Here is a 12,040-nt window from a genome sequence, read left to right as displayed (position 1 = left end):
GTAGACAGGGGGGGAAATAGGATCATTTGAGCTGTGGCACTGAAGAAGGTTCCTACAAATTCCTTGGGCGGTGAAGACGGCACACAAGCCAAGCGTCGGAGCGTATCAAGCCAGGCGTATCACTGGAAGGCAAAGTCACAAGATTCCGTCTTCTTTCAGCCGTGTCATGCGATCAAACTCACGGGAAAAGGCAGCTAGAACGGTCCTTGGTAAAAAGAAATGAGACCACACACACACAGACACACAAAATCAAAGCCCAGCCCAGCCCAAACATAAAATAACTCGGTTTAGGTGCTGCAGCTGCCAAAAAAAAGCCAACACAGTGCCAGGCTGCATTAAGAGAGGGACAGAATCAAGATCACGTGAAGTGTTGATACCGCTTTACAAGGCCTTGGTCAGGCCACACTTAGAATACTGCATCCAGTTTTGGTCACCACGATGTAAAAAAGATGTTGAGACTCTAGAAAGAGTGCAGAGAAGAGCAACAAAGATGATCAGGGGACTGGAGGCTAAAATATATAAGGAACGGCTGCTGGAATTGGGAATGTCTAGTTTAACGAAGAGAAGGACGAGGGGGGACATGATAGCAGTCTTCCAGTATCTCAGGGGCTGCCCCAAAGAAGAGGGAGTCAAGCTATTCTCCAAAGCCCCTGAAGGCAGGACAAGAAGCAACAGATGGAAACTGACCAAGGAGAGAAGCAACCTGGAATTAAGGAGAAACTTCCTGACAGTTAGAACAATTAACCAGGGGAACAACCTGCCTCCAGAAGCGGTGAATGCTCCAACACTGGAAGTTTTTAAGAAGAGACTGGACAGCCATTTGTCTGAAATGGTATAGGGTTTCCTGCCTGAGCAGGGGGTTGGACTAAATGACCACCAAGGTCCCTTCAAACTTTATTATTATTATTATTATTATTATTATTATTATTATTATTATTATTATTATTATTATTATTATTATTATTATTATTATTATTATTATTATTATTAAATTTATCTTTGGCAGTTACCAAATTCCAGATACCTGCATTGTACGTACATCTGCCCTCTTTTACTTACCGACCGTAGCAGCCGTGCCTGGAGAAAAACGTTCTTCGCAGAATTGCTTTAAAAAGCAAGTTTTCCCCACAGCTGAATTCCCCACCAGAACTATCTTGAAAATACGATCCGGAGCCGTGCGCAACACTTCAACCTTCACACAAGCACAGATATTAGGTTGTTAGGGGTTGCGTTGTTAGGCACAGGATAAAAAAAAAAAGGAATGCAATATATAAACCAGAAGCGGCTATGCGATTCGTTTATATAGGATTAATACGAAAATGATCAGATAACAGCATTTAATAATAATAATAAAGTTGGAAGGGACCTTGGAGGTCATCTAGTCCAACCCCCTGCTCAGGCAGGAAACCCTATACCATTTCAGACAAATGGCTGTCCAGTCTCTTCTTAAAAACCTCCAGTGATGGAGCATTCACCGCTTCTGGAGGCAGGTGGTTCCACTGGTTAATGGTCCTCACTGTCAGGAAGTTTCTCCTTAGTTCTAGGTTGCTTCTCTCCTTGATTAGTTTCCAGCCGTTGCTTCCTGTCCTGCCTTCAGGCGCTTTGGAGAAGAGCTTGACTCCCTCTTCTTTGGGGCAGCCCCTGAGATATTGGAACGCTTCTATCATGTCCCCCCTCGTCCTTCTCTTCATTAAACTGGACATACCCAATTCCAGCAGCCAATCCCAAGATAAGCGAAGGGGGGGGGGACATGATAGCTGTCTTCCAATATCTCAGGGGCTGCCCCAAAGAAGAGGGAGTCAAGCTATTCTCCAAAGCCCCTGAAGGCAGGACAGGAAGCAACGGATGGAAACTAACCAAGGAGAGAAGCAACCTAGAACTAAGGAGAAACTTCCTGACAGTTAGAACAATTAACCAGTGGAACAACCTGCCTCCAGAAGTTGTGAATGCGCCAACACTGGAAGTTTTTAAGAAGAGACTGGACAGCCATTTGTCTGAAATGGCATAGGGTCTCCTGCCTGAGCAGGGGGTTGGACTAGAAGACCTCCAAGGTCCCTTCCAATTCTGTTATCCCATTATTCTGTTCATTTGGCCAAAGTGCGCTTGATCCAAAATAAAATCTCAAATCTTAAGGCAGCAACCCAGCTCACAGAGCACCAAGGACCCCACCCAGCTCAATACTCTCTTCCATAAAATCTAAATTGTACACTTTTTCTCCTTACATGTGTCAGCGTTTCTTTTCCGACAGGCTCTTCCCTAGATGAGGCATGACACTGTTCCGCCGGTGGCTGCCGTTGACTTCCATTCACACCCGGTCCTGGTTCCCCTCCATCTTCTTCAGACCATCCAATGAGTTGCCTCTCACTCCTAATCAGAAGGTGAGGCAGATGGTCTTCCTCAATGGATATTAGCCTTCTGAATGGCTTCCTCTGGATCTGCCCCCCAGGCTTATGGGGCTCGGAATCCAATGACAGATCGACATTCCCACTCTGGGAACTTCTTATCTGGGACGCGCTAAAGGTCTCGTCTTCCGAAGGCTCGCTGGAAAGTTATTAGGAGAAAAAAAACATACAACTCAAGTCACTTATAATTCTGTTAAGTTATCTGAAAAAACAGAAATAAGGTGCCCAAGACACACTGGAAGGCTCACCTCTTCGACGAACCTCTTTCCAAATATTTGCCGATAATGGAGCCCGACCGTTGCTTCCGACTGACAGGTGCCTCGTGCCCGAATTTCTGTAGAAATATTGTTTTAAAACATCAGGATATCTTATCTTATATCTATCTATCTATCTATCTATCTATCTATCTATCTATCTATCTATCTATCTATCTATCTATCTATCTAAATAAATAAAAATGTAAATGTTCGTTTGTTCCAAATCTTAAATCTCCGAAAGTTCTTCACCGATTGCTTTGAAATTTTGACACAAGGTTGCATTCGAATACACGTGTGTTTTTACATACCTACTATTATATTATATAGATGTCACACCTGTGACAGGTAAAAACATGCTTTTTTTGAAAAACAGCGCCATCTGTTGGACGTAAATTTAACCAGACCGAGCCACAGCAACGCGTGGCCGGGTACAGCTAGTATATTATATAAATAAAAATGTAAATGTTCGTTTGTTCAAAATCTTAAATCTCCGAAAGTTCTTCACCGATTGCTTTGAAATTTTGACACAAGGTTGCATTCGAATACGAGCGTGTTTTTATATACCTACTATTATATTATATAGATGTCACACCTGTGACAGATAAAAACATGCTTTTTAAAAAAAAACAGCGCCATACCTACGCATGTGTTTTTATATACCTACTATTATATAGATGTCACACCTGTGACACAAATGTGCGCTTTCTCTTTTCTTTCTTTTCCATTTAACCAGACTGAGCCACAGCAACGCGTGGCCGGGTACAGCTAGTAGTGAATAAAACAGTAGAAGCCAGGCCGGAAAGTCCAAACTATATAAATAGGCTTGTTTCTTCCAGATAGCCCAAAATTTCTGTCGCAAAGTAAGACATTTGTTCGGACATTTTTTTCTCATTTTATGACCTTCTTTGCCCACGGTTGTTAAGTGGGTCACGGCAGTTGCTAAGTCAGTGACACGGCCGTTAAGTGAACTTGAACTCTGATTGTCCGAAGGTCGCACGAGGGGATCATGCGACCCCGGGACACCGCAACCGTCATAAATATGAAGCATCGGAGTGTAAATCACGTGACCCTGGGGATGGATGCTGCAACGGCCGTTAAGTGTGAAAAACCGGTCGTGAAGTCGCTTTTTGTCAGAGCCGTCATAACTTTGAACGTTGTAAGACGAGGACTAGCTGAACGCCTTTCCAGGAAGGAGAAAGCCTGCACATAAATATGTGAGAATTTCTAACCAGTATTTTTTTGTCAGATTTGCTTAACGACCGTGTTACCGACTTAACACCTGCAGTGATTCATTTAACAACTGCGGAGAGAAAGGTTGTAAAAAATGGGGCAAAACTTCCTTAACAAGCTGCCTAGAAGCAGAAATTTTGGGCTAAGTTGTGTTCGTAACTTGAGGACTATCTGTATTCCATTTAATTCATCGATTAAGCTGCTTAATCGGTAGCAGTTCACTTTGGTGATTAAGGATATCGAAGAGATTTAAAAATGAATTTATAGCAATGCTTTTTTTGGGGGGGAAGCACAACAGTGTCTCCAGCGTCCCTCAGTTTCTAGAAATGGGAAGCCACCGTGGCAGTTTTTGTCTAAGGTCTTTGTGTAAAATAATCCTTTTTATCCCAAAAGCTACGAACGTACCTGCTGAAGGCACACGTCGCGTTGGTCACTCAGATGTTTGTTCCTTTCCCTATAATGAGGAAGGAAGGAAGGAAGGAAGGAAGGAAGGAAGGAAGGAAGGAAGGAAGGAAGGAAGGAAGGAAGATGGGAATGACAGAAGGAGGGAGGGAAGAAGGAAAACAATGGGAATGACAGGAAGAAAGGGAATGAGGGAGGGAGGGAGAGGGAGGGAGGGAGGAAGGAAAGAAGGAAGGAAAGAAGGAAGGAAAGAAGAAAAGAAGGAAAGAAGGAAAGAAGGAGGAAGAAAAAGAGGGAGGGAGGAAGGAGAAATGGGGAGGGAGGAAAAGGAAGGAAGGAAAGAAAAGAAGGAAATAAGGAAGGATAGAAGGAAGGGAGGAAGGAAGGAAGGAAGGAAAGAAGGAGGAAGAAAAAGAGGGAGGGAGGAAGGAGAAATGGGGAGGGAGGAAAAGGAAGGAAGGAAAGAAAAGAAGGAAAGAAGAAAGGATAGAAGGAAGGGAGGAAGGAAGGAAAGAAGGAAGGAAGGAAAGAAGGAAGGAAGGAAAGAAAGAAAACACCACAATTAAAGAGTATCTTTCAAGATTGCCCATTTACCAGAAAACTTTTCCAGTTGGGGGGCCGGGTATTTATCCTGGCGAAATGGCCTAATTCAGTGGTGGCGAACCTATGGCACGGGTGCCAGAGGCGGCACTCGGAGCCCTCTCTGTGGGCACACGTGCCACTGCCCCAGCCTCGCCTCTCCCCACGACCCCCTCCTCTCCAGCAGCACCCCTGGAGGAGAGTCGCCCCCGAGCGTGGCCCATGCGGAGCAGCGCAGCCAAGGACATGGCAGCCAGGCAGCGTAGACAAGACTCTGCCCTCACACCCCATCATGCACAGTTGATGCTGCGGGGCGCGGGCAGAGGGCGTGGCTGCTACTTCATTTTTGTCATTAATGGAAGCACCAGTGGCTTCTCTGTCTCGCTGGCCCATCAAGGGAATGACCCAACCTAGATTTTATAATAAATGCTCCGATTTTACTGGGAAAATATGTACATGGATTCAATCCCTGACCTGTTTTTATTTAAACAAATGGCTTTGTCTTCCTTATACAACGCCGCAATAAAGAACACATTCATCAAAAAAGGAAGATGACCTCCACACAAACAGACACACACACACACAAACACACACAGCTTGTTTTGGAAATCTTACCTCAAAAAATCCAATTGTTTAAGAAGTCCTAATTTCTCCCTCTCTAATATTTCTGTCACTCGGCAAACCTCACTGGAGAAGAGACAAAATAAATGTTACACAAAAACCCAGTTCAACCTGCTTAGACAAAATACTAATAGAGCTGTGATTTACTCCCTCTTGCAAGTATTGCACTAATAACTACAGAAACAGAGCGAATTCCTTAATTACTCCAGTTTATTTATTGTTAATGGCTACTTTTAATCTAAATCTGGATAGAAAAATGCTCTGGAGACCCAATAAAAGTAAAGCAGTGATCCAGTGTGAGAAGACTGTTAAACTTTCATTTTTATGGGGGGGGGGAAAAAAACCACAATTTTACAGATGCAGCATTAGTTAAATGAAGCTCTGGAGACACTCAATTTTAACTAAGTAAAACCAGCAATTTTATTCCACGGACTGTCTAACTTATTGTTATTCTCTCTCTCAGATGATCCAAATCATAACCTAATGAAAGAATCAGTGGTGATAAAGTAAAATTAATGCTGCTCGTAATAAGTGTAGTTTGAATCTCTTCTCTGATAATAAAAAATAGTCTTTTCAAGTTTTACTAAAATTCCATGAAACTGAAAACAAATGAGAAGCATGCCTGGCATAAAAAGAAAGCGCTCTTGAAAGCCACGGGAAAAAAGTGCTATTTTGATCAGTGTGTGTGCTACCTGTTCTAACATATGCCGGTGAAAGATGGACACTAACATCACAATCGACGCAAAAGCTACGAGCAGCGCAAAGATACATGCTCGACATCACAAGACAAGATAGAAAGATCTGCACATGGGTTGGAGAACAAATGAAAACATACAACGCCATCAACAGAGTAAATGAATTGAAATGGAAACGGGCTTTTGCAGCCGTTCATCCATTGTGGGAATCAATTTATCTGACCCATTAAGTAATCCTGCTGCCATCAACATATATATATATAACATCAAAGTCCCAATTTTGCCCCCAGGTTTTTTCCCATTAAACCCAAAAGGAAAGATTCTGGTTTTATCTTTATATTCACTTTGAGAATCTTCGGTGTTAAGATGGGAATCCTACTGCAATATTCCTTGGCTTTGTCACAAGTCCACCATAAATGATAAAAGGACCCTGTCATAGTTCCAACAGATGAAACTCTTCAAAGAACTTCGAGGCCTTGTTGACCTTAAAGAATCTTTATTTGAGTAGCATGGCGTGGGCACTAACACAATCGAAGCCAAAACTGGATTCCCTGAGCACATAGTATCAAAGCACAATTCCCTCCTCCAATTAACCGTCATAAATCACATTCTCCAATTAGCTTGAAATGCAGGCTTTCCCTCCAGTTCTCCAGCCCGCCAATCCTTATCATCTCTTATTTCAATAACCTTGGTTCTCACACTAGGTTCAGTATTGTTATGTCTAGCTAAACTCTCATGCACATTCCTTGCCCCCAGCATCATCTAACTCTAAAAGTGAAACATAAGAAGGAAAATGGTTGCATCTCTAACTGTTGTTAAAGCAAAAACATCCGATGTTAGCAGCCTTGACATCCCCCTTTAAATACCTTTTGTGGCCACAAACCATGGCCATAGACCACCCAGACAACTCAAGATTTAAAGCATTTAGTCTGCTTTAATGGATCCCCAGTGACAACATTGTAGGCCTCCAGGGATCTGTGGACCGCACAGGTTGAGAACCACTGTGTGTAATCTATTGGTGTAGTATATATGTGGATCCAAGCAATGTGGGGGTTTTTTGCAATTGCCTAATGAAAGTTCTGTCATTGCACAGATTTTCTAAGTGCCATCCAAATTCTTAGGCATGGCATCCAGGGTGCCAATAACCATTGGGAGTATATGCAATAGTGTTGTTTTTGTTGTTTTTGTTGTTGTTATTACTATTTTATTTGTGTTTTCAATTTGTGTAATAAAATAGTTATCCTTTTATAAAATCAATCTCCTTATGTTAATTCCTCTTTTCTGGAGTTACTCACATTTCCTTTTCTTCCTGCAGATTTTTAGCTTCATCCTGAAGTATTTGCAGCTGCTGTTGGGCAATAATTAACTCCTCTGAGGTTCTCTCCAGCGAATTCAGAAGCTCTTGGTTAGTAACCCTCAATTTGGTATTTTCTGTGGTAGTGTCAGACCTAACATTACGTAGCTCTTTGCATTGTTTGTCCAACTGTATAAAAAGAAGAATCATAATTTTTTTAAAAAAAAACCAGTGGAATGGATTTTTTAATTCATCACAAGTCCATAAAATGCCTCCAAAGGGGAGTTTTTTAAAATTTATTCTTCTTGTTTTTAAAACAATAACAGGAAAAAGAAAAAGAAAAACACAAGGATAACTGTAACGCAAATGCGTACGTTTTTAAGAGGAAAAAAAATCTACATATCAAAATTTAACGAAGACCTCTAGAGGCCCCAAAGTCAAATCAATCTAAAAAAAAAAATGTGGCAAGGAAAGTCGTAAAATTGGGGCAAAACTCACTTAATAAATTTCCCGCTTAGCAACATAAATTGTGAGCTCAGCTGTGCTTATAATTGGAGGACTGTCTGTATTTCATCTACGCTTGAAAAGTTTTATATAGCTGTGCAGTGTATAGGCTGGCTGTTGCAATCGGCTTACGTTCAATTAACAGAACCGCTTGCACCAAATAAACAATTAATCCTCCCGAAATTATCTTATTATTATCTAGGCTCAAATTGGTATTGCCATGACAACAACGTAATAAGGCAGCTAAATGGCTGAAACGGGTATGTTTTTTGACAGAGCACAAATAAAACTAATATAGCCCTCAACAGGTTACAGGGGAAGTAGCAGGAAGAGCTTGTAAATCCTACAAGAACACGGAGGACAACCAATCGCCAATCAATGTGTTATTTTTGAGGCCATGTGAATTTCTCAGTTTACCTACAGTTTACCTTACACTTGAGCCTTCAAACACTGATAAGATGTCAACGCTGCTAACATCGGATGTTTTTGCTTTGACAACAGTTAGAGATGCAACCCTTTTCTTCTTATATTTTACTTTTAGAGTTAGATGATGCTGGGGGGGGGGGAGAGGAATGTGCATGAGAGTTTAGATAGACATAACAATACTAAACCTAGTGTGAGAATCAAGGTTATTGAAATAAGAGATGATAAGAATTGGCGGGATGGAGAACTGGAGGGAAAGCCTGCATTTCAAACTAATTGGAGAATGTGGCTTATGACTGTTAATTGGAGGAGGGAATTGTGCTTTGATACTATGTGCTCAGGGATAGATTAACTTTAGAGATTAAAGAGAAAGAAGACTCAGTTTATTTCAAAACATGGGATAATTTTTACCAGTGGTTAGGAAAACGAACTAGTGAGAAATGAATGTGATATGTTATCGTGAATATATACTAGTAAGATGAATGATATGTATTGACTAACTGTTACTGTTTATGACTATCGTTTCTCATATTCATTATAGCTATTTACTATTATATTAATTAGTGTTATTGAACATATGTACCTGGACAATAGTCTGTTTGCTAAAGCTTGAAAATGTTAATGGGGGGCAACCCCATTGTCGTTCCCATCCCTGTCCCAATCCTGATCCCCACCCCAAACCTCAATTCCCATACTGGCCCCATCCCTTCCCCAACCTCATAAAACTCAATAAAACTTTATAAAAAAAAGAATTGGCGGGCTGGAGAACTGGAGGGGAAGCCTGCATTTCAAACTAATTGGAGAATGTGGTTTATGACTATAAATTAGAGGTGGGAATTTTGCTTTGATACTATGTGCTCAGGGGAGGGGAATCCAGTTTTTGGCTTCGACTGTGTTAGTGCCGATGCCATGGTACTCAAATAAAGATTCTTTATGGTAAACAAGGCCTCGAAGTTCTTTGAAGAGCTTTATCTGTCAGAACCAGGACATAAGAAATATTTGGGATTATTTACAGCTTCCAATCAGCGTCTCAGTAAGAGCTCAGTTGAGTCACTTCCACAGATGTCAGGCTGATATTTACACGATACAAATCAACTGGCCAGCACAGCTAAAGAAGTTAAATTCCCTCTATCGAGCTTGAAAAATAAGCAGAGGGCTGCGCAGTCTGAAGTTTTAACACAGGAGTTGATCTTTGTCCAAAAGGATTTGTTCCAGAAGTCCTATCGGCCATGTAGTGTGGTGGCTTTTAAGGTCCCTATTTCTTTCCTATCAAATGAAGCAGAAGGAATAAAATCCGAGAGCAAGCAAACCATCACAAAATACAGGTGTGTGTTGTATTACGACCACAGAAGGTCACAAAAAAGGGGACCCCAGGATACGGCTACCCTCATAAATACATGTCAGTTGCCAAGAGGCTGAATTTTGATCACGTGATCGTGGGGATGCTGCAACGGCCGTCAGCGCGAAAAGGGGTCATAAGTTACTTTATTCAGTGCCGTCGTAACTTTGAACAGTCACTAAATGAACTGGGGTAAGTCGAGAAATATCTATGCAAGCAGGACCAAGTTAGGAATTCAGTGGTTCTGTGGCTTTCTTAGCAGAGCAGCTAAAAGGATGCAGCACACTGCCACCGTATGGCTAAGCTTACATGCAAAAATTCTGCTGTTATAACTCCATAATTTTTGAAGTGTTAGTACCACTTTACAAGGCCTTGGTAAGGCCACACTTGGAATGCTGCAGCCATTTTTAGTCACCACGGTGTAAAAAAGAGGTTGAGACTCTGGAAAGAGTGCAGAGAAGAGCAACAAAGATGATTAGGGGACTGGAGGCTAAAACATATAAAGAACGGTGGCTGGAATTGGGTATATCTAGTTTAATGAAGAGAAGGACAAGGGGGGACAGGATAGCAGTCTTCCAGTATCTCAGGGGCTGCCCCAAAGAAGAAGGAGTCAAGCTAATCAAGGAGAGAAGCAACCTAGAACTAAGGAGAAACTTCCTGGCAGTCAGAACAATTAACCAGTGGAACAACCTGCCTCCAGAAGCGGTGAATGCTCCAACACTGGAAGTTTTTAAGAAGAGACTGGACAGCCATTTGTCTGAAATGGTATAGAGTTTCCTGCCTGAGCAGGGGGTTGGACTAGATGACCTCCAACGTTACTTCCAACTGTGTTATTCTGTTAATCTATTTACTTCCATGTATCCAGGTCTGGTGTATCCAAGGTCCCTTCCAACATCATCATCATCATCATCATCATCATCATCATCATCATCATCATCATTATTATTATTATTATTATGATTTTCACATACTGTTTTCTGCTTCTGAAACAGTTGCTCCAATTCCTTCTCCTTTTCGACAAGTTTTTTCTCCAGTTCCTGGTGCCGGGACTGGAACTTCTCAGTGCCCTGCAAAATTGGACAATAATAAAAAGAACAGGGGATTTTAGTGAAAAGCACTGTGTACGCTGGAGAAACAACCAATTATGAGAATAAACTCGTGGTAGATTGTCATTGTTTTGCAATGCATCCATAGGAAAAAAAATCACACACACCAAACACACACAGGCGCACACAGACACGCACACGTACATGCAAAGAGCTTTCAGGTGGGCTTTGAACAAGTTAGAAAAGAGATGATAAGAGATCCGGAAGCTAAACTATAACAATGGAGGAAGCTACAGGGGTCTTCCAACGTGGCCCTTTTATGACTTGTGGACTTCAACTCCCAGAATTCCTCAGCCAGCGTGCCTGGCTGAGGAATTCTGGGAGGGGTACCACAAGTCATAAAAGGGCCAAGTTTGTAGACCCCTCCCAGAATTCCTCAGCCAGGCACGCTGTAGCCAATGAGCATGAGTGTTTAGAGAGCCGATCGGGTGTCACCTTGTTTTGGCAAGGAGCCAATCAGATCACAGTAGGATCCAGTTATCGATGTCACGTATTGAAGCTGAGAGGAGGACATTTGTCAGTGTGTTATGTCAAGTCGGTTAGGGGTTTTTTGTGTTCTTTCATTTAGTGAGCTTGTAAAACGTAATAAAATTAAAGCAATGGTGCAAAGAGTTGACTGGTCGCCCAGAAAGCGATGTAAAATAGTATTTATTAAGTGAACAAGGGCTACGGTTATAAAGAAATTGGAAGAAAAATGGGTGGAAACTGAACCAACGGTGGCATTTCTACAGTACACTTTTCCCAAAAGGTTTCCACCATTTTGGCCACTGCTGTAGTCATGTTCTACATCCACCTGCCCCTTTTGACGCCCGTATTAAACCTATACCTGCCTCCAACACGACTTTTTCCTTCTCGGTCTTGATCTGCTGCTCCATTTCTTCATACAGTCGCTGGATCTCGTCATCGTAGGCGGACATTTTGCTGAGATGGAAATTTTTAAAAGCACAAGAAATTACGTCTGGGTGGGAACACCAGCAAGAAAGCTGGAGAGACAAAGAAGCCACGTAAACTTCCTTTTGAGAGAAAGTCGAGGGTGGATAGACAGGCAAATCTCCCAGATGAATCTACAAGTCCCCCTCAGCAACATTTCGGTGCAGACAGTCCTCAGCTTACAACAGCTTGCTTAGTGTCCGTTCAAGGTTACAAAGCCCTGAAAAAAGGGACTTTATGACCATTTGTCACGCTTTA

General features: G+C 42.0%; 1 protein-coding gene across 1 annotated transcript in view; it reads right to left on the bottom strand.

The window, feature by feature from the left end:
• CRACR2A (calcium release activated channel regulator 2A) overlaps positions 1-12,040 on the bottom strand; it is an 84,894-nt gene that overhangs the window by 66,178 nt on the left and 6,676 nt on the right. Inside the window, exons 5-12 of the mRNA XM_015811661.1 lie at positions 11,683-11,773; positions 10,718-10,813; positions 7,482-7,669; positions 5,486-5,557; positions 4,295-4,343; positions 2,651-2,736; positions 2,223-2,541; positions 1,060-1,192 (exon numbers count right to left, since the gene is read on the bottom strand). Of these exons, the coding sequence (XP_015667147.1) occupies positions 1,060-1,192; positions 2,223-2,541; positions 2,651-2,736; positions 4,295-4,343; positions 5,486-5,557; positions 7,482-7,669; positions 10,718-10,813; positions 11,683-11,773 (1,034 nt within the window). The remainder of the gene's footprint in view (positions 1-1,059; positions 1,193-2,222; positions 2,542-2,650; positions 2,737-4,294; positions 4,344-5,485; positions 5,558-7,481; positions 7,670-10,717; positions 10,814-11,682; positions 11,774-12,040) is intronic.

The sequence above is a fragment of the Protobothrops mucrosquamatus genome, unplaced genomic scaffold (genome assembly GCF_001527695.2).
Source record: "Protobothrops mucrosquamatus isolate PMUCROS unplaced genomic scaffold, P.Mucros_1.0 scaffold_51, whole genome shotgun sequence".
NCBI lineage: Eukaryota > Metazoa > Chordata > Lepidosauria > Squamata > Viperidae > Protobothrops > Protobothrops mucrosquamatus.
Note: the sequence above shows the minus strand (reverse complement) of the source record. Positions and strands in the feature narration are given on the sequence as shown.